The sequence below is a fragment of the Diabrotica virgifera genome, chromosome 2 (assembly GCF_917563875.1).
Source record: "Diabrotica virgifera virgifera chromosome 2, PGI_DIABVI_V3a".
NCBI lineage: Eukaryota > Metazoa > Arthropoda > Insecta > Coleoptera > Chrysomelidae > Diabrotica > Diabrotica virgifera.
Window position 1 is genome coordinate 194,944,339 of NC_065444.1, and position 26,988 is coordinate 194,971,326.

At 33.3% G+C, this 26,988-nt stretch overlaps 1 protein-coding gene and 1 long non-coding RNA gene across 3 annotated transcripts; both read right to left on the minus strand.

Annotated features, from left to right (window-relative positions):
- Window positions 1-654: 654 nt before the first annotated feature.
- Window positions 655-14,211, minus strand: LOC114337115 (uncharacterized). 2 transcript variants are annotated; one of them, XM_050642982.1, is made up of 7 exons: window positions 13,764-14,211; window positions 6,415-6,707; window positions 3,949-6,357; window positions 3,776-3,888; window positions 1,206-1,304; window positions 1,075-1,145; window positions 655-1,022 (listed from the first exon to the last, which is right to left on the minus strand). In XM_050642982.1, the coding sequence occupies exons 1-7, from the start codon at window positions 13,809-13,811 to the stop codon at window positions 717-719; spliced, it is 3,339 nt and encodes a 1,112-aa protein (XP_050498939.1). In that variant the 5' UTR covers window positions 13,812-14,211; the 3' UTR covers window positions 655-716. The 2 variants fall into 2 exon arrangements, with proteins under 2 accessions (XP_050498939.1, XP_050498940.1); XM_050642983.1 differs by lacking the exon at window positions 13,764-14,211 and adding an exon at window positions 8,598-9,076.
- Window positions 14,212-17,584: 3,373 nt separating this feature from the next.
- Window positions 17,585-21,071, minus strand: LOC126879754 (uncharacterized). The gene is made up of 2 exons (XR_007696249.1): window positions 20,710-21,071; window positions 17,585-20,606 (listed from the first exon to the last, which is right to left on the minus strand). It is a non-coding gene; the product is annotated as an uncharacterized LOC126879754 (long non-coding RNA).
- Window positions 21,072-26,988: the final 5,917 nt, after the last annotated feature.

Here is a 26,988-nt window from a genome sequence, read left to right on the forward strand (position 1 = left end):
ACACACACACACACACACACACACACACACACACACACACACACACACACACACACACACACACACACACACACACACACACACACACACACACACACACACACACACACACACACACACACACACACACACACACACACACACACACACACACACACACACACACACACACACACACACACACACACACACACACACACACACACACACACACACACACACACACACACACACACACACACACACACACACACACACACACACACACACACACACACACACACACACACACACACACACACACACACACACACACACACACACACACACACACACACACACACACACACACACACACACACACACATACATGGTGCCGCATTTGTTGTGGCATCTGTGCTTCAGACTGCAAAGTGGCATCATCAAGTCCAAGTACGGTGTGTTGATTCTGATTAGCTGCGTATCAGTAACATATTTTTAATTTTGTTATACCCTCCTTCTAAACCAAACTACAGGTAAATCTATGATAACATCACTTGTGGCATCAGATGCCACATGTACCTTGAGATGTCATAAATACCACGCTTTACACACCATGACTTACTACTTGAATTATGGCCGACATTTTTTGGGATAATAAAAAAAACTAATAAATTACAGAACAAATTCTTGTTTTTTTAACTTTGTCATTTATTTGCAGACAATTTGTATAAAATTTATATTGGTAATTTATTATCATTATTATTTATTAGTCGCTTATTGCGGCTGTAATAGTTTTTCAAATAAAACTTTATATCCGTCCATTTTCTCCTTTCCAATACTGGGTATTTTGATTTGCACTCTTCACATTTTTGTTTTCCTGGTAGTAGTTCCTTCTTTAAATCAAATTTAAAGAAAGTCATTACGGATTTTATTTCTTCGGACGTCCATGGGGTTTTTTGAGTTGTTTTAAGTGTTTTTGCCGACTGCTTTTCTTTTTTTCTCTTTTTGACTTGTGTTTCTTTTTTTGTCGAAATTAGTTCCTACAATTTTATTTAATTTATTATTATTATTTTTAATTCTTATCACTCATACCTCTTCTGTTGCCGATGATTTTCTCTTTCCTTGATTCATGAACACCTGCTCTTTAATGTTCGATAATGGAACTAAAAGGTAATAAGAAAAAACAATTAATTAGAAACACGGATGAAATTGTAAAGTCTTACTTTCATCATCACTAGATGTGTCCTCAGTGTTATTGATCCCTTCGCCGGCATCGGCTGGTAATGCCACTTCTTCGGATTCCTCTTCCAAACAAGGTAAATCTAAGATAAATAGGACGTTAGACGTTTAAATAAAAACAGCTTTCAATATCTGTCACTGAATAGCGCAATTTTTATGTTAACCCGGCACCTGCTACGCGGCTTTGCAAGGCGCCAACTGCCACAGCACCCCTTAAAAATTTTCTGTGATCTACTTGTTTAAAAAACAAAATAATGTGTTGAGTAACACAAGAATATAAAAAAACATGTTTTATTAACTTATTAGCCACTAATATGTTATAAAAGTTAAAAAATAAAATGAAAGGGATGTTATAAGCAAATTAGCAAGTACCAAGCCATAATAAATGAAGTCAAGTAAAATATCTAAAAAAATTAAGATTTAGTGAGTATAGAGTCTATATTAATAATTTAAATAAGTTATTTCAATAAAAAATGTTAATTTGACCTGTTTATCAAAAATACAAAAAAAAATAAAACTTAAAGTACCAGATGATGACACCCCAATTCTTCAAACACTAACACATCTATGCTATATAATATTATAGAAAGCTACTATGACGCACAGCTTGGTTACCAAACTTGAAATACCAAATATTTGATAAAAATGTGTTATGGGGTGCTAGTAGCACCCCACGTGGCAGGTGCCGGGTTAAAATGGGAAAACAAATCAAACTTGCAGCAAAAATTAGGAGTTTAAAAATATCAAAACTCTTCATTAGCTTCAATAGCTGAACTGAGTGAGCAATATACAAATTTTAAGAAGTGTAGAATATCAAAAACTTTCCATCGTTGCATTTCAGTTTTCCCACTAATAAAACTAATACACTAATAAGAAAATATCGTTTATTCTTCACATAAATACCTTTTTTATTTTTTTTAGTTGATAGTATATAGACCTCACAAAAAAGTACTTCTTGAAATAATATGTAGGTACATATATTATTTTTACTTGACTCTATTTACTTAAACATTGCATTATATATTACGTATTATTATTATTGTCTGTGCTCTCAAAAAAAGATGTGATTAAACTCTTAATTTTGGCATTAATAATGCCAGATAAAAGAAAATGTCAAGGAATATTTTTTATTGAAATGCGGGCCTGTCTGGAGCTTTTTGCAGAACAGAAATACATATATGTATATATAAACAAACTCTAACATGAAGTAAAACCACTTCTATGTAATAGGTATAATTTACTTTGCAGACATTGTTGGCCCAAGATGGTTGGTTAAAGTTCTCGTTTGGGGTTTCACCATGTTTCCAGAGGTTTCTATTAACATCGACGTTTAGCCTTTTCAATTTTACAACATTATAATGTGGATTGAATAGTTACAACCATTGTTTGGTTCTGAGGCTAGTTATCAAGTATATAAATTCACTGATGATGGACTGATAGGTCCGAAAATGCTTTGAACATATTTTATTCAATTAATTGTGATTTTTTAAGATTTTATTAAAATATACCTATTACATAGAAGTGGTTAGAGTGTGTTTAACTATATGGTATACAGCCAACCCAGGGAACTACCCTTTTAGTAGAAATATATACTTTTTAAAGTAATATTATGTACGATGATGAAAATAAGCTTCTATTCAAGTGCTAGCAGTCGAGTCACTTCTACTCCCAATGTAATATTATGTACGATGATGAAAATAAGCTTCTATTCAAGTGCTAGCAGTCGAGTCACTTCTACTCCCAATACTAATAACCCCCAGTAAACACCAAGATCTTCTGCTAGAATGCAACTGCCCACAAAAAGGTCCAGGAAGCCCTCCGAGACAAACAAGTCTCCTTCTTTACACATTCGACAAAGGAAGAACAGACGAAGAAAATCGTGTTCAAGGGCCTGCAGCCATGTACGTACAGACAATGAAGGACGAACTTGCCACAGAGGACGTCAATACAACTGCCTGAGCTATGGACATGGAGCAAGAAACAACAGCGATCTACCCCATAAGTGCGTCAAGTCCAGGACCTACCAGCTTACGAAGCCTAAGACCTCGGCTACGATACAAGCGGCGAGCGTCGAGCTGCTGAGCGGCAAGCACCACAACGGTGCTGCTGAATCAGTATTTAATAAAGATCAACAGATCCGCTGTGACACCTGCAATTTAGTCGCTTGTAATATTCTAGAATGCCTGTATTATCCCAAAAAGGAATTCTAAAGTTACATATATTAAATAAAGAAAAGCGTTTAAAAAATATCCATAATTTGGGTTGAAAGAAATGTGTGTGATGTATTCCCTTTTAAGTTTATTCCAATGGTTCCAGTTCCATAGTATAAGCATATGAAGCCGCGTTCTCACTGGTAAAAAATTGTGTTGCATTTTGTTTTTGGCGCAAATTTTTATGTATATCACAAAGTTTGCGTCTAAATCGCAAGCAATCACGTGTCCATTAGCAAAAATTTTTGACGCACATTAAATTTTGCACCGAAAACAAAATACAACATTAATATTGATAAAAGATTAGGACATTAATATTTGTATGATATACAAAATTTACTTACCTTCTATATTTATTTCATTGAGACTTTTGCCAGCATATTTGTTAGCGTCTCCATGCTCGATGGCGATTAACAGGCGACTTATTTTTGTTGCTTCTACAGCGTTCTCGTGAAGCCTAAAACACGAAAATGTGAAATATTGTTTGTAAAATTATAAGCCAAACCATGTTATTTACCGATAAAAATCACGATGAACTCGTATGTCATGTCCCAAGTGTCTTGCTAGCCAGTCTGCTTCGTTCTTACCCAAATTGAAAATTTGCGACACAGTGGCTATATATTTTCTTAGTTTGGTTCCTGTTATATATTCTGGATGTTGTAAGTTTACTTCATTACACATGGATTTTAGACAATCATGACCTCGCAAATGCCCTATTTCGCTCTCAGCTGGTGCAAAAATATATGGATTATTTTTTGAAATGTTTACTGTAGATCTTGTTTTTATTAACAAATCGATGGCAGATTTAAGTTCAGGTGTTATTATTACAGGCACTCGTCGTCCGCGTTTTCCTTCTATATCGACAACCTCCATTGTAGAAGCCAAATTTTTCTCCAATGGCGACAATGACGCGAAGAGTTCTTGGGTTCCCTGTTCTTTGAAAGTTGGTCGTGTGGCATATTGTTCCACGGTCATTTTTGCAGCTTCTCCGGACCGTTTCTTATTGAACAATATTATTCTGGCTAGAGTGCACGAGGCAAGAGCTCTCCACGTTTTATACACAACATCCAGTGATAATTTATTTTTTAATCTTTCAATTTCCTGATTCAAAAATTTTGTTAAAATAAGTAAGTCCTCTGTTAATGGCAAAAGTTGTTTATGGTTAAATTTCTTTTTGTGCATTGTGGATAGAGCACAAGATGAAATTTTGCTGCTCCACTCCATTTCTATTAGCTGCAAAAATGACCTGTATAGTTCATCTTTTCTTAAATCGCCACTTCTTAGGGCTACTCCTCTGTGAATATTGAGGCATTTTTTTAAAGCATGACCCAGCTTTAATGCTAATGATGGTATTTCAAACTGTGGTCGGTTTGTACTTGAGTTGATAGTACCACATAAACGCTTTACTGAACTTATTACAACATCGAAGTTATTTGGAAGAAGACAATCCGCCAACTCTTTAATGTCCGAGTGTAAAGATTTCACCTCAAGTAAGAATCTGCCCAACTGACGCATTGTTTGGCGAATTAGTTCGCACTGGGTAGGTCCGTGTTTTTGAAACTGAAGATATCCAAATTTTAAAATAGTGGAATCTTGCTTACAGACTGTCGATATATGGTCATTTTTAAATTTATTCAGTATGTTTGCTTGATACTCGAAGCTGTAATCTGTACAAGTTAATCCTATTAGCAACGCATTACTGTCAGCAATAATGCTTTTTTTCTTTGAACTCGACTCTGCGGATGTGAATGATGACTTACAATTATATTTAACATGAAACCAAAGTTTTCTTTTGAGCATAAAACCTAGACAATGCGGGCAGGGTCCGTAGCTAGAGTAACTTAAGCTAGTCGTTTCTTTTCCAGAAGGACGCCTGACTAAAATCAACTCTCCCTTTTGTTGATTAAGTACTTCGCAGTTGTGGTAAAAGTCTGCAGTTCTCGATAATTCAGCAAAAGCTTCTCGGCGTTTTGTTGATCCTTTAGGCATAATCAGAATCTTGGCTACTTGAATTTCATTTTTATGCACCAATTCATAATGACGAGCGATATTAATCATTATTTTGTCACAAAACAGGCAACAGTGACCCTTATCTCTTACTCTTTGACCAGTACTTTTATTTTTTTTAGCACTACGGACTACTATGACATGTTCCTCACTGTCGTTGGATGTATCTAGTTGCGACTTCGGTACAGTTTTCCTACCTTTCCTTTTATGGTGTTTTGATGAATTTTCGTTAGGTTTAGTATGTTTGGAAGACATATTGCTAGATTTGTGGTCAAGACTGCTTTTTTTATTTTTATTATGTTTGGAGGTTGTTGTGTTGCTATCAACGGTGATTGTTGGCGATATTAAGAGTTCATCACTTTTTTCTGTCAAAGTAAGTGATTGGTCTGATTCTGTGTCAGATACATAGCTAGTTGATGGTTGATACTCACTATGGGATTTAGAAAAGACGGAACAGTCAGATAATTTTTCAGACATATCGAGAGAAGACAAGCTTTCATTATTGCTATCAACTGAAGTTATTATAGGATTTTCCTTTGACTTACAGATTCTATTTGACTGTGCCGAATTAAGTGAGACATCACTTTTTATGCGTTGAGCTGAGATTTCTTCTGACAGCAGTGAACGATTATTACAAGTGGTCAGATTCTGCATTTCACTATTCGTAACTGCACAATATTCTTCTACGTTCCAAAGTACAGGACATTTTTCTACATTCGAAATTACGGGGTATTCTTCTACGTTCGAAGTTGTTACAGAGTTCTTAGGGTTGGTGTTGAGTAGGCTGATATTTTCTGGTTCTGATGTAAACTGGGCATAATTTTTGAGATCCGAAATTGCAGCAAAATTATTGTTTAGATTTTTCTCAAATAATAGACATCTAGCTTTAGTCGTTTCCGCTAAATACACTATTTGGATGCTTAAATAAAAAAAAGTTGTTTTATATCTTTCTTAGATACGATATTAGTAGGCTTACCTGTCTGAATTGGTACTGGTAAAACGTTTCTTTTCTACGCTTGGATGGTCCTGAAGATTTTTTAACAGCCATGTATTCACATATTGACTCCTTTCTTCAGTAATGTAATGATCATTTTGAATATCTGGGGTTATTTGGCCGTCATTACTATTTACTTGTATATTGTTGAAGTCGTTATATCGCTGTAATACTTCGTTTCTTTCCGAATTGGAAAGACCTTGCGTTTCATATCGAGGTATATTTAGAAGTTCGAATATTTTTTTAGCTCGGGCAGACTGGTATCCGGATTTATACTGGAATCGAAAAAAATGAAGGTATTAAGAATAGCGCTTTATGCATGCGAAGCAAATCGATAACATAATGTAACCATAAATATGAAATTAATAAATACAAATAAAACTCGTATGCATTCATTTACCTGTAAAACAAACTGAATCTCTAGATAACAGTATATTAAGATTTACCCTGTATATTTCATAATGTAGTAAACTGATTACATTTTGTTTGATTATATTACAAACGCCCATTCAGTAAAAAAATGTAAACGTTGGACAAATTTTGTAACCTCGTCTAGATTTACACATTTAATAATAAAAATTTCATTTTGGCACTTTTTTGTCTCTCAACGGGTTATTATTGTTGAGTAAGGTTTATTACATTCGATAGTCATGAATAAATAATAAATCTGGTAAAAATACATTGCTGAAAGTTAACTACATATACATTTTGTTTTACCGTCCTAGAAGTAGGACGCTGGTAGGTACTTAGCGGTATCAAAATATGTAAAAATTTTAGTATTGCATTGAATTTTGAACTCTGTAGAAGTAGGGTATTAAAATTTTGACTTTTATACTGGAAGATAATCGCTAAAAATTGCCAAAACTACAAATCACTGGGTGTTTTTTGATAATATATTTACCAGCAGAGATTTGTTAATTAATTTACAGAAATGTTGACACCGACTAACAGGAACCATGCGGGAAAATAGATTATTGAACTTTTCTATACAATATAGGAAAACCCTTAGTAGTAAAGGAGCTCGTGATTCATATGATTTTCAGTGTGATGTAAATGGAAAAATACGTTTTGTAAAATGGAACGGTAATGAGTGTGTTACTATAGCATCTAATTTTGACAATATAGAACCTCCAGCACAAGCTATTAGATGGGATCGCAAGCTCAAAAGAACAAGTTTGATTTCTCAACCACACATGTTAAAAATAATTATCATAACTACATGGAACTTGGATCAACACGACCGGTTTGTTGAAAAATATGGCACTAAAATCAAAGCCAAGAAGTGGTATTCTCTACAAACGAGGTAATAAGTCAAATATTACTTTATTAGATTTTCGTCGATCTATAGCAGTTTGCTACCTGAAATTGGCTCATAGTTCAAGGAGTATTATAGAAAGACCGAGTCCATCATCAGCAAAAGTCTTTATGGGCGTAAGATTAGATGGGAAACGACACTTCATGGAAAAACATAAAATGCAGAGACGATGTCAAGGAGAAAATTGTAAAGCCAAACCATACATACATAAAATACTGTGGAAAATGTACTGTAACATTATGCCAACATTATTTTATTCAGTATCATAAAAAATAAACATGGTTTTATTATATTTTAAAATATTTTATTGCTTTAAACTCATTCATACATACCTCCTTCAATTATGATAACCTTAACGCCCAGCGTCCTACTTATAGGACTGTTCATAATTCAAAAATGCAAACGCGTAAATTAATTTCATGAATAGAACAAGATTTTGTTACTGAGTTTTTACTTCAAATTTTTCTATTAAATAGAAATTCGGCTATTAATATTTAGTCAGATGTGATGCAGTTTATTTTTTTTACCTTGTATACGGTAAGTTCATAAAATATATATTATTGTTTTTAAACACAAACTACCTTTCCAATAAAATAAACTAACACGGTCAGTTTATGTTTGGCCACCCTGTATATATTTTTTTAACAATAAATCCTTTTTTTGTATATACAATTGGCCATTACCATAATTGCGCTGCCGTCAAACGATCGACGAGTACGCAAATTAAGTTCTGAGTGCCCATAAGACACACAAATTCTAAGGAAACTAACCAAAAGTTATCAAAAATGAGATATTAAAGATAATAAAAAAGTTATTATAATTTAAAAAATTATAGTTGAAGTTTACTTACCATATTATTGCCTTGATAACATCACACACACTAAATTATTATCTTCATAACGGCCACAACAACAACAAAAAACTAACAAAGTATAAACCGATATAATGCCGAAAATTAAGTACACACCACTCGCTTCTGATAGCTCGTACCTAATGGCATCACATTCCAAAGGAGTGCAAAATATTTCTTGCATATACTATTTTAATCGTAGGGGGCAGCACTATATACGCAGCGGGAATGATGCCATAACAAATACATGTGTGTGAATGTACAAAGATATCATCTTATGGCATCATACACATTAAAATATTAAAATATTTTAAAATAACGCGATCTGTACAAATATGATGCCGTATATGTTAAAAAACGACTTAGAATTTTATGGCATTGCGTGTATGATGCCACAAAGCTCGCAGGTGCCATAACGTAGTAAAATGCACACACATGATGCCATAATAAATGTAACACACACACACACACACACACACACACACACACACACACACACACACACACACACACACACACACACACACACACACACACACACACACACACACACACACACACACACACACACACACACACACACACACACACACACACACACACACACACACACACACACACACACACACACACACACACACACACACACACACACACACACACACACACACACACACACACACACACACACACACACACACACACACACACACACACACACACACACACACACACACACACACACACACACACACACACACACACACACACACACACACACACACACACACACACACACACACACACACACACACACACACACACACACACACACACACACACACACACACACACACACACACACACACACACACACACACACACACACACACACACACACACACACACACACACACACACACACACACACACACACACACACACACACACACACACACACACACACACACACACACACACACACACACACACACACACACACACACACACACACACACACACACACACACACACACACACACACACACACACACACACACACACACACACACACACACACACACACACACACACACACACACACACACACACACACACACACACACACACACACACACACACACACACACACACACACACACACACACACACACACACACACACACACACACACACACACACACACACACACACACACACACACACACACACACACACACACACACACACACACACACACACACACACACACACACACACACACACACACACACACACACACACACACACACACACACACACACACACACACACACACACACACACACACACACACACACACACACACACACACACACACACACACACACACACACACACACACACACACACACACACACACACACACACACACACACACACACACACACACACACACACACACACACACACACACACACACACACACACACACACACACACACACACACACACACACACACACACACACACACACACACACACACACACACACACACACACACACACACACACACACACACACACACACACACACACACACACACACACACACACACACACACACACACACACACACACACACACACACACACACACACACACACACACACACACACACACACACACACACACACACACACACACACACACACACACACACACACACACACACACACACACACACACACACACACACACACACACACACACACACACACACACACACACACACACACACACACACACACACACACACACACACACACACACACACACACACACACACACACACACACACACACACACACACACACACACACACACACACACACACACACACACACACACACACACACACACACACACACACACACACACACACACACACACACACACACACACACACACACACACACACACACACACACACACACACACACACACACACACACACACACACACACACACACACACACACACACACACACACACACACACACACACACACACACACACACACACACACACACACACACACACACACACACACACACACACACACACACACACACACACACACACACACACACACACACACACACACACACACACACACACACACACACACACACACACACACACACACACACACACACACACACACACACACACACACACACACACACACACACACACACACACACACACACACACACACACACACACACACACACACACACACACACACACACACACACACACACACACACACACACATACACATACACACACACACACACACACACATACACATACACACACACGGATGTAAGTTTTTTTCATCATTTTGAATTTAATGAGTTAAAGTGAAGTCGACAAACTATGAAAGAAGGGTTTGCGATAAACTGTACATGTGATGTTACTGACATGCAGAAGTTATCTATCGGGTTATCTATGGCTCCCGTTAATCGCTGCATCAATTCTGTCCCTTGTTGTGGTCAAGGTATGTGTCGCATTTTTTATGAGTTGCTGTATGCCATCGTCATCTTCTTCGTCAGGCCGTTTCCGTTTACCTTGACCCCTCCCACTCCTAGGGGCTGGCATCTGCTGAGGAGAGCTTCTACTCTGACACCCCATCTCGATCTTCAAACTACTTGTTGGAGTGTCAGCAAGTGTATAGTTCTGTATATTAAAGTCTTCTAGAGTGCCCTCATATATTAGACTTTGATCTTCTGTATCTATGCTTTCTGCTTCTTCTTCTTCTTCATTATCCTAAAAACAATATTATTTCAATAACAAATTTTTAAGCCACTAAGCTTATTTTAAATTACCTTGTGAAACTCAACATTAGTCGCACTCTCCCTTTCAGGATACGAATCTCCTTGAAAAAAATACAGTAGCTCATAACACCATAAAGTGGGCACATATACCTCGTCCGCACCTGCACCACTTGACTTAGATCGCTTTATTTTGCGCAGTTTGGCGAGGTATTGTGTTTTTAAACCGTGAATCTTTTTCTTTAAATCCTCTTCTGATATGTTTACACCGTGTTCTTTTAAATTGTTTTGTATCGACCACATGGCACTTTTTCTTTTTGATTTGTTTTTGTACTCTTTTGATGTAAAGGAATAGAGGCAGCTGTGCTTTTCCAGCTGCGTTATTAAAATTTTTACAATGTTTTTCGTCCACTGATAATTATTGCCATTACAGCTCATTTTAAATAAACAACAAAGCAACTAAATAACACATAATAATAACACGCTACTGAACAATCTACAAACAGAAACGGAAACGAAATGACAAAAAAAAAACAAAAACAATCTATTGACGTGACAGACAAGAGTTTTGACTTTTGACAGTTTCTTCTGTTAACTGTCAAAGATTTTTCTGTCAGTTTATGCAATTGCTTGCACCATGTAATCACTTTATTGCAGAAAGCTAGTTGCAACTTATTGCAGAAGTTCTTGCTGCAAGAACTTGTGCAATCAATTTCGCAATTACTTGCACCGTGTAAACTGGCTAAAATATTTTGTGTTGGTATCATGTGACGTCACGTGCTATGACACGTATGACGTGCAATGTTATCTATATTGTACGGACTGTAGATTATTAATAAATAAATTTAAAAAAAGAATGTGTGTGTACTTTGTACGCACGTAAGAAGTTATACTTCTATTATATTTATGATTTCTTAAAAATAAATATACTTTAAACAGTTTGTTTTAATTTTTTTTAACACCAAACTAATTTTGTGCTTACAGCTTTCAAAAAAATTAAAAAAAAATATAGGATTGCTCCGGAATATTGCTTAATGTAATGTAAATACATATTTTATTTTAAGTGTTTTTAAAGTAAAAGATTAATAAAAATAAAAGCTTTTAAATAATATACAGGGTGTTTCTAAATAAGTATGACAAACTTTAAGAGGCAATTCTGCATGAAAAAATAATGACAGTTTGTTCTATAAACATATGCCCACAAATACTTCGTTTCTGAGAGACGGGGTGTAGAAATTTTTCTTACAAACTGACAATTTATTTATTGCTCTAAAACCGGTTGAGATATACAAATTAAATTTGGTGAGTTATAAGAGGTAGTTATTGTGAATCTTTTGACATACAATTAATTTTATATTCACCATTGGCGCACATACGGGTAATGGTCTGAAATTTTTTATAGAAAAAAAATAGTACTCCACTCAGATGTTCAAATATAAAAACAATTTTTGAATTGCTCGTTCAATTTGTGATAAAAAATGTATCTTTAATTTTTTTCACACGATGCTCTGTTTTCATGCAAAAAATGAAACATCTTAATGCTTACAACGTATTTGACCTAAGTTTCTGACTGTATAGAATCTTATTCTTTGTAAGCGTTAAGATGTTTTCTGCATAAAAACGGTGCATCATATGAAAAAAAAAAGGGAAGATATATTTTTTGTCACAAATTAAACAAGGAATTCAAAAATTACTTTTAATTTGAAATATCTCAGTGGCGTACTATTTTTTTTTCTATAAAAAAATTCAGGCCATTACCAGTATGCGCGCCAATAGTGAGTATAAAATTCTTAATTGTATGTCAAAAATGCGAAATAACTACCTCTTAAAACCCATCAAATTTAATTTGCATATCTCAACCGGTTTTAGAGCAATAAATAAATCGTCTGTAAATAAATAAATCTGTCATGCAATAAGTAAATCGTTAAAAAAATGTTTGTAAGAAAAATTTCAATGCCCCGTATCTCGGAAACAAAGCATTTGCAAACATTATGTTTAAAGAGGAAACTGTTAGTTTTTTTTATGTAGAATTACCCCTTAAAGTTTGTCATACTTATTTAGAGACACCCTGTATAAGGGGCGCCATTTCGAAGACTTGCATCATATTGAAAAGATGTACCGCACAGCTCTGAGCCCTTACATCACATTTACTAATTATTTTATTGAAGTAAATTGTAAATTAGCAATGAATAAATAAATAAAAAAAACATAAATATGTAAAGAAAGGTATAGCAACAAATTATGAGTTCACTCCTATGAAGGTTAACTGGAAAGTCTATCTTATGTACCCTACTTCTAAGTATAGGCTTATTATATTGTTACTAACCTTTTTCTTGGATTTCTTCAAATGGGTTACGGTTACGGTTACTTCCATGTTGTTCTATTTCACTATCTTTGGGACATTTCTGTAAGTCTAAATAATCGGCTGTGTCATGTGTAATTTCACTTTTGGGCTCCTGGATTTCACATTTAAAGCCATCCAAAAGAGCATAATCCAAGTCATTATATTCTATTTCTATTTTACACGTTTCCTCGATAATTTCTTGTTTTATTTCCATTTGATTAATTTATCAGACAATTTTGTAAGCTTTTTACTTAATAAATTTTGAGCTTAATTATTAATATTTTGCTTTGCTGTCCTTAGTGACATTGAATTGAACTGTCATACTGTCAATAACAGCTGATGCGATGTTGCCATTCCTAGTTCACGGCTTAACGAATATCAGAGTGCGTCCAGGGAGAGTGTAGCCAAGCCCGGAAACCAGAGCAAAATATGGCCGGCAAAATATGGCCGCCCTCAGTGATCACTGGTTGCCCTAGTCGCACACAAAAATATAAATTTTACATAACTGTCAGTTGTAAAAAGAAGATTGAGGTTATATAGAGAAACAGTGCAAAAAATGAAAAAATGCAAAATTATATTTTGATTAAATTAATGTTATGTTCTTTTATTAGAACTGCTTGTTTTGAGAAAGTCTGAAGTGCCTATAGATAGTGCAATATTGATTCGGAGAAAAAAGACGTTAATTCATAACAGAAACTAAATGAATCTGAACCAAATCATTGTAAACAAAATTCTGGTCTCATTATGGATGGGCTGCAGTGGAGCTTGCAATAATTGGTTTCACACTGATTGTGTAAAAATATCATTTGCTTCTTAAAAAGCTAAAACGGTATTGTGATAATTCTATAGAAAAGGTGAGAGTATGAGTTTAAGTCATTTAGGTTCGGATGTGTGGAAGATAAGAAGCTGGTCAAAATAGTAAAGCAGAATACATAGCCTGGAAGGAGTTAGTATGGTTATTGTTAATGAAAAGTATAAGCATTTATCAGTTATTCTGCACGTGGATTCTCCCAGGCATAAACTGCATAAAGGGGGAAGATCAGATGAGGATGCTGGAGCTAAACTGGTCTGTTACTTACAAGATTAGTTTTTGTGATAATTTGCAAAATGTGTTTAGGTGCCTCTTTTAATACTAGTGACATAACCAGTGTTTAAACATGGATTAAAAAATAGTGTGTGTACTTTTATGTAAGTTATACTTACAGTAGACGCCCTCTTAACCGACCCACCCTACACCTGTTTGGATGATACTATTTTTAGATTAGAGGTCATACAAGTTTCATAATTTGTCTTGTGAGTGATATTGTTAATTACATATGTATATACACATCGACATTCGTTTCACTTTATATTTTGACTTAATTTGTTTAAAAATGAATCATGACCCATGGGAAAAGTTATAGCGGACGGACTATTATATGTACATACTACTTTTCTGTTTATAGATCATAAAATATATATATTTTTAATAGAGTTACATATGTAATGTCTTTCTGAGGGTGGTTTTAAAGATTTTCGGTTTAACCAACTTTTTGATTATCTGACCTATAGGCAGCTCCCGTCATGGTCGGTTAAGAGAGCGTCTACTGTATATATGATTTCAACTATTTCAAGGAAATAAATAGATTCAAAACAAACAGTTTATTTGTAATTTATTTAAATATTAAATTAAATTTTAATACTTACTACTTTCCAAAAAATTTCATTAAAAGAATAGCACAAATTAAAAAATTATAAAACATATATTTACTAAAAACACCAATATATTTTGTTCACACTTTATTTCCACCGATACGTAACTTGAAAGATTTAGCAAATTGTCTGTGTGCACAACAGTGCATACTGTTAGTTTTATAAAAAACTCACATTTTTCCCAATCGCACCTAATAACTTCAAAAATAGAATCAAGCTAGAAACATAAAGCATAAACGAACTTATAGGTGTTTAATTCAAAATGACAAAAAACATATAAACGTTTTTTGGACAGAAAAGTAATAGACCACTTGTGCGTTTAGATTTGTCAATTTTAATCAAAAGCTAAGTAATGACTGCTAAGTCTGTATGAATTTTTAAGTCTGTATTACTCATTATTCATCACGAATAGCTGGTAATGTATCCACTAGAAATGTATCAGAAATTTCAACACCTCTTCTTGGTTAATGTGGAAGAGACAGATAAAATTAATGGAACATTGCTGGAATAAAGCTTATGTTAAGTGATAGTCCATATTCTCCACTTACTGCGGTCACTTTATTAAGTAAGCAGTATCTGTAGGTTTTCATGTGATTCGGCTAAAAGAACTGTATCATCAGCGTATCTCAGGTTATTTATGATCATGCCATTAATTCTAATGCCTATGTTTATTTCATCCATTGTCTTACTTAATATGTCTTCCGAGTACCTATATATTAAATAATATTGGTGAAAGTATACACCCTTGTCGAACACCTTTTTTTTCATTTCTATTTCTTCTGATGTTATGTCTTCTATTCTCACTACCGCTTTTTGGCCATAGTATAAGTATATAGCGAGCCTATAAGGGTCCGTTTTTTCCTTTAGAAGTATGGAAACCTAAAAACTGTTAATTGTAATAAAATGAATTATTCTATACCTATACAATATTGTGACAATCAATTGATATCGTCCCTGGACAGATAACGAAGTACAGGCATATTTGTGCTCTTCACAATTTGTTAGTTCTTGAGTGGTGAATCAATATCTATGAAAGATTTTTTAATTTTTGCATACTGGTAAACAAAAGTATGTTACATCTCCTACTGTAAGTAAAACTGTAAACAATTTAAAATGATTCGATTTAACATGTAGTGTTACCACTTTAAATTCTTAACCTGTCCAAATCAACCGGAAACAAAAAGCTGACAAGTTTCTTTGCTAGTGACATGTGAGCGACTTTACTAATTTGATTTTTAGGCATTAATATTTATTTTGAATTGACTTTATTTATTTTTAAATAAGAACACTTATATTAATTTAAATACACAGACTTACTTCATATTATTTATTTACCACACTAACTTACAAGAACAATAAACACTTAATAGTATTTAATTTATTAGGAAATACTACACATTATCAAATCTAATTTATATTGTACTTTACAAAATTTATCTAATCAAAAATACCTCCAAATCGTACGCTCTAATACAGTACTCGTCGTGGCTTTATTACACTTCTCACTCATTCACAATCGTTGCCTTAAATACTATTTACAGTTTTTCTAGAACAAAAAGAATGATAACGTCATTTACCTGTTAAGAGTCTCCCTTTGATTCTAGAATGAAAATAATATTTACATAAAATAAAGTAACATTTACATGTATCCAGAAACTGGTGCCAGTCTCACTGGAATGCCAGTGGCATGAAAAATAGACCACCTTTCTATTCAAGACAGCGCTGGCAGACAGCTCTGGACTGGCGCAAAAAAGTGTTTACACTTGAACAAAACCCTATACAAGATGACTCTGCCACATCCTTGGTAGAGGAAGAAATTAGAATAATCACAAGAAACTTCCTTGATGGACAACGGATCATCCAAGTAACGAATCAAGACTGCTAAATACCCCTCCTGGATTTGAAAGGTGACTGAAGAAACCATGGCCAACAGACTTAATAAATTAACTATTTATGTGAACTAATATAAAATATATTATACAGGAGAGTTGCCACATGGCAGCTTCTCCCTCATGTGTTCAACATTCACACCATTTACTTATAGCTTCATGATCAGATGGTAAATTAAATTGTGTATTAAATAAAAAAAAATGTCAAAATATTTTTTATACCTAAAGGTGGAGCAGAATCTATTTCCTGAATTTCAGTTATACAATTTTGATCGCTTATGGAAGATGTTTGTTGTCCTTTATATACTTTCTTATTTTGTACACCAATCCTTTTTCTCGGCGATTCCAAATTCAATTCTTGTTCTGCATTACTTCCAATCATTGCAGGAAGTATTTGTATTGTACGATGACCTGATACTAAAGATATAGGAAAAGTCAAACAATGAGGAATGCACATAACTTTCCCCTTGTTGCCATATTCTAAATTTGAAAAAATATATAGAGAATAGTCAGATTTTTTTGATATGCCATTCCTATTACAGCAAGCATTTCATTGGCTAGAATTAGTGACGAGTATAATATATGATGTCATAGTAACTGACGTCTGTCATAATATTGGAGGTTACATTTATAATGTCAAATTATTGTTTTCAATTTATATTTTATTTATTTAGTTTATATTTTAACAACAGTTTATTTTTTAAATAACTTTACTTTCCCTTCCGTATCCTTGATTGGTCGTTTAGGTTTTCTTGTATGGTAGGTTTAGTTAGGCATTCATTTTAAGAAATGTCGCTGGCTAAATGCGCACAGCTTCCAAAGGCCACAAAAGAAGAAGAAAAAATAAACAAACAAAAATCTTACATAACCTTCTATCTAAGCCTTCTATACTATAGGAAAACATGACTGACACTGGGTGCGTTCGGATGACCACAGCGGCTGGACAGCTGAGCCAGCAGTAGCTGTCAGACGTCACCGCTGGAAGTCAGCCGCTGAGAGATTTACTAAGCTTTCCCTATCACAGCTGGATACAACCACTCAGCCGATTTCTGCTGACAGTCAGCCGCTATGGTCGTCCAAACACACCCACTTATACGCTCTGAGCTTCGCTGGTGTCGCTCCTAGCGGATTACTAATTCAACTTTCACCAGTAATTTTTAAATTTATTATTTAATTTTATCGCTTAATATTTACAACGCAAAAAAGTAATTAAATTGTAATCGATTTTTTAAAAATTTTGCTAACTGTTTTAACGTTCTCTTAATGAAATATTAATTTCTTACTTCAGATACATTCACAATTATCGTGTAGATGGCACTTAGATGATTTATATCTAATTATAATTAGATATTACAAAATTTTAAAAAAACTTAATTCAGTATTTAAACCGTAAGTATACTTAAGATAAAAATATATACCACAGCTTTGACCAACTAATATTTTTTCTGATTAATGTTTTTAATTTCAATTTTAAATTATTCACTTTGACATTTATGTCAAATTTCCAGTAAAGGTTTACAGACTTGTCACTACTGGCTCTCGCGATTTTTTAATTAACAGCGTATATTACAGATACAGTTGGAAAAATGAAAGAATACCCATGAACGATCACATCAATCACTTAATTTATGTTTGTTGTCTTTTTCTATAAATAATAAACGTTTGTTATAGAAAAAGATAGGAAACAAAATAAGTGATCGATCTGATCGTTCATGGGTATTCTTTATTTTTCCCACTGTAGTTATCTTTGTTTCACACTCTTAAAGACAAAGAGAAACAGTGTCACCTGTAGTTGCTGTGGTAAATACATACCGTCGAAAAAATGAAAGAATACCCATGAACGATCACATCAATCACATATTCAGATTATTAATAATCTATCTCTCTCATTTATTATTTATGAAAAAAAAACAGCAAATACAAAATATGTGATTGATGTGATCGTTCATGGGTATTCTTTCATTTTTCCGACTGTATATGTTTTTATTTGGCAACAGCGCTTGTTTCCAAACTTAACGGTAGTGAAAAACTAATAAATGAGGAAAAATTTGTTGAATTTGCTTGCCGTCAAGTTTGTACGAGTACCAGTGGGTTATATTTCATTAAATATAATATGAAGTGCATGCCTAATTGTTTAACTTTTAGTTTATCATACTTTAACAATGAATTGGGTGGCTCTCTGATCCAATATAAGTACTGTTATTATTTCCACTAAAAATGGTTACAGGAACAATTTTTGAAATTTTTTGATTTGATTGATATGACACATTTTTAAAATTCTGATCAGTCTGACGTAGAGGACATTTTGTTTGAATAATAGGTTTGTTCTAGCAAACAGTCGAACTAGTCAGCAAACAGTTGGTCAGTGAGAGAACATAATACAGTTACGAGTGCTATTCCCTCTACTCGCGCTGGTCCACTATTCGCTAATGGTTTCAGACCGTTTGAAACTCGTGCTAGAACAAACCGATTGTCTGTAAGAAACAAATCACAATAACTGAATAAAACAGATTTTCCCACCTACCTCTATCCAAAGTATACATTTCCTGGCCTCATTGTAGGGAGCAGTCATATTTTTTTCTCCCTAGGGAAACAAAGTACTTTTAATCCCTAGGGAGTAAAAGTAAAAGTGATGTTGACATCATACTATGTCATAGCATAGATGAAATAACTTATTGACACCCTATACTATTACTCTATTTTCTATTAGGTAAGTATCCATACATTTTAAATTTTATTTATAGATGTTGCAAAATGGTAAAAACAGTAAATTGTTATTTTGATTTAAAAATTTCTCATTAATAATTTGATAGTTATACTGTACTTAATTGTTAGTTTTAGTTCTCTAATAAATTTTGTTACTTCTATTGTTGATTGAATACACAAATTCCTGTATTCAATTATGATTCATGTATTCAATCAACAGTTATATAAATATTTAAAAAATGAAAAAATGACTTATTTGAGGGAGGTGGAAAAATGTATAACATGGGAGAAGTGCCTTTTCCTCCCTTGAATGATTACTGTAGTAAACTAGTAAACTTTATTCTTGGGAGGAAAAGGTGCACTTCACTCTCTTGTTATACAAATATCTATAGGTGTTAAATTGGTGAATAAACAAAAAACCAATATAAATAATTAAATACTTTCGCTTTCTTCTCTAAATATTGTTGGTACAGCATTGCATTTTAATTTTCTGCTGCCATCTTGTCTAACTTTTTTCCACATGTCAGAAGTAGTGTTCCTAAACATTCAAAAATTGAATACAATATTTTTTAATGATATAAATATTATAAAGAGAATGCATCAAATGCAAATACTCAATTAATTTTACTTGAAGAACTTACTTCACAAACAACAGCATATTTGTTTGGATCTTGTTTTAACCCTATATTTTTAATCCACACTTTCCGTCGTTCAGATTCTTTTGGGAAAGAATTCATTTTCACATTATTTTTCCCCCCAATCGACTTCGCAACCTTTTACCTTAGAGGAAGGCATTTTTCAACCTGAATAATAGTAATAGTAATTTAATATTTCTCGATCTATCTAGTTAAGTGAGGTTAAACCAGAGTAAACGAAAAATAAAAACCAAAATAAACAACTGATCATCTGTTTACCCCTTCCAAATGAATCCGGAAATCTGAGCAAAAGATGGCGGAGCCAATCAGCTTTTAGCGTATACGATGGCAACACTCTTCCAAGACGCACACTGACGAATATAGGAAGCAGTATGCAACCAATTTTACAAAATTCCTAATTTAATAATAGAAATTAAAATTAGAAGTTCAGCCACGATTTTCCGGCTCCTACCCTTTGCAATACTGGAAGGCAGTGGCGTAACCAGGGGGTTTTAACCCCCCATTAGGATGTACTTTGAGCTATATACGCTTAACACCATTACTATTCCATACCGCCTAGAGATCCTCCAGTAGTTGTAACTCCCCTAGGATCATCTTGGTTACACCAAAGAATACTCCATCCAAGTTGGATGGAGTATTCTTTGGTTACACCGTTGCTGGAAGGTTAGAGCAGATCATTGGATGGAATATAATGAACACCTTGGCTGCGTTTAGAGATATTTATAAACTTATCTTGAGTGCGTTACGAGGTTACGAGGCACAGAGGCGTAGCTACCGCCGTATAAATTATACGGGGCCCCAGCGCGGTATGTCGAAACAAAATTCCATTCAATAAATTGAACAAAATATTTTACAATAAAAATTATTTCACTATTAAAACGCTTTATAGTGTATATTTTTTGGATATCGACATTTTCCTGTAATGGATTCTTTATCTATATGTATAATACAAACTATGTACAGGTACCTATCTATTTTCTGCCTTCCGCCGTTCTATAACAACAGAGCTTTGTGTTTTCAAGTAACTTTATATTGTCTATTCACTATTTGCTGTGTGTGAGACATTGTATAATGTATTATACCAAAGTGTAATATTCGTAATCGCTTTACTTTTGAATGTTTGAAACACTGTGCATTTTTTGCGCAAATTTTCATGTAATCTGTTCTTTATCTATAAATTGTATTTAGGTATATCTATTTGCCGGTCGCTCGCCGTTAAAGAACAGAGCTTCTTTGTTTACTCTCATTTTCAATGTCCATTCACCTTTGGCTTGAAAAGTTGAATCTATTTTCAAACAATGAGTCTCAACAACTCAAAAATCTATTTTTCGATTTTGGTTTATTAAAGTGTATTAGGTTTATTATTATTACATTTATCTAGATGTTATACGCAGAATTTGTTAAGGTTGTATTATGCAATTTGAAATTTATTTAAATTTTGCAATATACAGGGTCTTTCATTAATATTTGGAAATACTTGGAATTGGAATAACTTTAGATTCCTGGGCGCAAAATATTAAGATTTAATCCAAATCACCTAGTCCGAAAAAATGCTTCCTAAAGGAGCTAGAGCTCTTTGAAGAAGGGGTCTTGTAATTGTTTTTTTTTATTTTTAAATACCCCCAGTAGGGCAGTCAATGAGGGTATTTGGCTCCGAATTCCATCCTACTACATCGATTTACTCGATATTTTCACAGTAAGTAGGGAATAACTCATGAAACAAAGTCTTCACTATGCCGATGTACGCTTTTATCTTGGGGGTGGTTCCCACCCCTTCGCGGGAGTGAAAAATGTTTTGGTTAAAATAGCCACGGAAGATGTTAGAGAACCCAATTTTAAGCAAAAACTGTTCTATAATTATTTTTTGAAAATTCGATACTTTTTGAGTTATTCGTGGTTGAAAATTGGCCATATACTCTGGGCTAATTAGCAAAATTCATGGAAAAGTTATTTACCAGCAATTTTATTGCTGAAATCGAATTATAAGATCCTATATATTAATAATATAGGTATGCAAAGTCCGCAGATAGTGTGCTAATTTTTTTATAAACAAAATGGCGCCGACAAATCGTATTTTTTTCAATTATTGCTCTATAACTCCGAAGATTTTAACTTTACAACAAAAACACTCAAATAAAAATTCACCGCAATTAAATTCTGCATAGAGATATGTTTTTCACGATTTGCTCCGACGAAAATTTTCCTCGGAAAATGCGGGTTTTCCTAACAAAAACTATAATTTTCAAATAAAGTTTTAGGTAAGTAATTATTAATCAATAATTAAATAACTTAGTGACATCAAAGATTTCTTGGTATAGATTGTAATTCCAGAAGCCGGTGAAAATTAAACGAATATTTTAGCAACAATTCAATTGTTAATTAACAATTTACGATCGCAATAATAACCAAAATAATCATGATACATTGATCAAACTTATAAAGATTATAAAGATGAGATGCTTGTTTAATATTTTATGGACAAAATATAAATTTTTCTTTTTTTTGCATAATCTTTAAATTTTGAAAAAAAAATAGTTATAATACGTTGGTCTAATTAGTAAAGTACAAAGAAAGGGTATTTACCAGCAATTTTATTGCTTTAATCGAATTATAAGATCTTATATATTATTAATATAGGTATGAAAAGTCCACAGATAGTGTGCTACCTTTTTTATAAACAAAATGGCGCCGACAAATCATTTTTTTCAATTATTGCTCTATAACTCCGAAGATTTTAACTTTACACCAAAAATACTCAAATAAAAATTCACCCCAATTTAATTCTACATAGAGGCATGTTCTTCCCGATTTGCTCCGACGAAAATTTTCCTCGGAAAATGTGGGTTTTCCCAACAAAATCTCGAATTTTCAAATAAATTTTTTGGGCCAGTAATTATTTGTCAATAATTATATAGCTTGGTGGAATAAAAGCTTTCTTGGTATAGATTATAAATTCAGAAGCCGGTTAAAATGAAACGAATATTTTAGCAACAATTCAATTGTTAATTAACAATTTACAGTCGCAATAACAACCAAAATAATCATGAGACATTGATCAAACTTAGACAGATTATAAAGGTGTGATGCCTATTTAATATTTTGTCGACAAAATATAAATTTTTCATTTTTTTGCATAATCTTTAAATGTTTAAAAAAATTGTTATAAACAAATTAACATTTCTTAGAAATTGTTTATTATATTCTAATTTTAAAAAAATACTTAAAATGCGTATTTCATAGGTCTTGAAAATGAATGCTTTAAAAAAAATTTCCAACCATTTGCAAAAAAGTTAGGAAACAGCAAAATAAATATACGATATCTCCATTGTTTATAATTTGTTTTAATTGTTTCAAATCTGAAAGTGAGTCTATGGTACAATCTAATTACTCACAAAGAATGTCAAAAATTAGTGCAATGGTTATATTTTAAACAAGGATTAAAAATACTTTTTTTTGTAATTTTTAGCGCGAAAGTAGGCTTGATACAGAGCCGGAGATAAAATGTTCACTCGAAGCGACTGACACGCTTAAACTCGCGCGAGTTGTGTATGTAGGCGGGTAGCTACGGTACTGTATTATTCTACTTTCGCGCGTGTAAATTACAAAAAAATATATTTATAATCTTTAATTAAAATATAACCATTAAGCTGATAATCGATATTGTTTTATAAATAATTAGCTTGTACTTTAAACTCACTTCTACGCTTTGAAAGAATTAAAAAAAAATTATTAACACCGTAGTAATAGTATGTTTATTTTGCTGTTTCATAACTTTTTTGCAAATGGTTGCAAGAAAGTTTTAAAGCATTCGTTTTCAAGATATTTGAAATGCGCATTTCACCTATTTTTTAAAATTATAATATAATAAAAACTTTCTGAGAAACGTTAATTTGTTTATAACTATTTTTTTTAAACATTTAAAGATTATGCAAAATAGTAAAAAATTTATATTTTGTCGACAAAATATTAAATAGGCATCTCACCTTTATAAGATTTCAAAGTTTGATCAGTGCATTATAATTATTTTGGTTATTATTGCGACCGTAAATTATTAATTAACAATTGAATTGTTGCTAAAATATTCGTTTAATTTTCACCAGCTTCTGGAACTATAATCTAAACCAAGAAGGCTTTTAAGTCACCAAATTATTTAATTATTGGTAAATAATTACTTAACTAAAACTTTATTTGAAAATTAAAGATTTTGTTGGGAAAACCCGCAGTTTCCGAGGAAAATTTTCGTCGGAGCAGATCGGGAAAAACACGTCTCTATGCAGAATTTAATCACGGTGAATTTTTATTTGGGTGTTTTTGTTGTAAAGTTAAAATCTTCGGAGTTCTAGAGCAATAATTGAAAAAAACACGATTTTCGGGCGCCATTTTGTTTATAAAAAAAGTAGCACACTATCTGAGGACTTTGCATACCTATATTATTAATATATAGGATCTTATAATTCGATTCCATCAATAAAATTGCTGGTAAATAACTTTTCCCAAAAATGAGCTATTCTCCGATAATCAGCCCAGACTAATAATCATTGACAAATTTCACCTTTTCGGACGGATTTTTGTGAATACATACCTTAAAAACTATGAATCTAACAAAAAAACTATACAAAATATTTCTGTAGGTTATAAAAAAACAAAGAGATTCGTTCCTTAATAAATCTTCTAGTTAAAATAGAAAGAGGGATATGGTAGGTAAAAAGAGTTTGTTTTTTTTTGCTGCATACTCAAATCGGTGTATTCAACTTGAAATAACAGAGAAACGGTCGATTTTAGGTGTATAATGATACTTACAACTTCTATAGTGCTTGAAAAGACCTTTAAAATTAGCAATACTAAATGTCGATTGCATTCAAACTAAGCAAGATATTCTGCAAAAAAGTTGAGGACTAATGTATTTTAAGAAGAAATGAGAAGTATATTTAACCCCTCATCCATCAGAATTTAAATACATCGTTTTCCTTCTACAATACTTTTTATTATAGTGTTATTTATATGTTTAAAAAGTTGGACTGGTTTAAAATGAATAGTTTTTGAAAAAAATAAGATCAAATTATAGAGCGCATTTTTAAATTTTCTTAAAAATCTTCCTTTTTCTCCATGTAACTCGAAAATGATAAGAGATACGAAAAAAAGATACCACACAAAATATAGGGTTTTTTCAGTGAAAAATTTCCATTTTATTTGTCATTACTGTATCTCTTATCATTTTCAAGTTACATGGAGAAAAAGGAAGATTTTTAAGAACATTTAAAAATGCTCTCCATAATTTGATTTTTTTTTAAACCATTCATTTCAAACCCGTCCAACTTTCTGAACATAGAAATAACACTATAGTAAAAGGTATTGTAGAATGAAAACGATGCATTTACATTTTGGTGGATGGGGGTTAAAATTACTTCTCATTTTTTCTTAAAACACATTAGTTATCAATTTTGTTTGCAGCATATCTCGCTTAGTTTCAATGTAATGGACGTTTGATATAGCTCATTTTAAAGGTCTTTTCAAGCACTACAAAAGGTATTGGTAGCATTATACACGTAAAATCGACCGTTTCTCTGTTATTTCAAGTTGAATACACCAATCTGAGAATGTACCAAAAAACAAACTATTTTCACCTACCATATCTCTTTTTGTATTATAACTAGAAGAGTTGTGGAGGCAAGTGTCTCTTTGTTTTTTTTATAACTTACAAAAATGTTGAATATAATGTTTTAGTTAGATGCATAGTTTTAAAGGTATTCGCAAAAATGTTTCAATGAAAATTGCCAATTTTCAACCACGAATAATTCCGTGATAATTTCAACCAAAAATTTTTCCACCCCTGAGAAGGGGTGGGAACCACTCCCAAGAGAAAAGCACACATCGGCATAGGGTAGACTTTGAATTAGGAGATAAGCAGAGGCTAGGCCCAAAATTTCATTAAAATCCATGCAGTAGGATAGAATTCGGAGGTAATATCCTATTCTTGCTCACATTGACTGGCGTACAGAACGCTTCTATTCTATTTAGAGAAATGAAAACTGATGCGAGGTAAAAAAAGATTAGGAAAAAGGAAAAAAAAATTGAGAGATATTCTAGTAATAAAAGGTACTCTTGCTTTAGGTCGATAGAATACACCGTTTTCTAGAAATGTCGATTTGAATTTTTTTTTTAATTCGAGAAAAGTTTTCAAGAACATCTATGTAAACAAAAAAACGAAAACTGGTACGTTTATTCCAGAGATGAATCGATTTTATCAATTGCGAATTTCTAGTA

Bases quoted from the DNA above. Each gene is read 5' to 3' on its own strand.
- LOC114337115 (XM_050642982.1), bottom strand. From the start codon at position 13,811: ATGGAAGTAACCGTAACCGTAACCCATTTGAAGAAATCCAAGAAAAAG. The intron at 3,889-3,948 runs GTAAATAACATG...TTCGTGTTTTAG, and splicing joins GTTCATCGTGATTTTTATCG to GCTTCACGAGAACGCTGTAG. The intron at 1,146-1,205 runs GTAAGACTTTAC...ATTACCTTTTAG, and splicing joins CACATCTAGTGATGATGAAA to TTCCATTATCGAACATTAAA.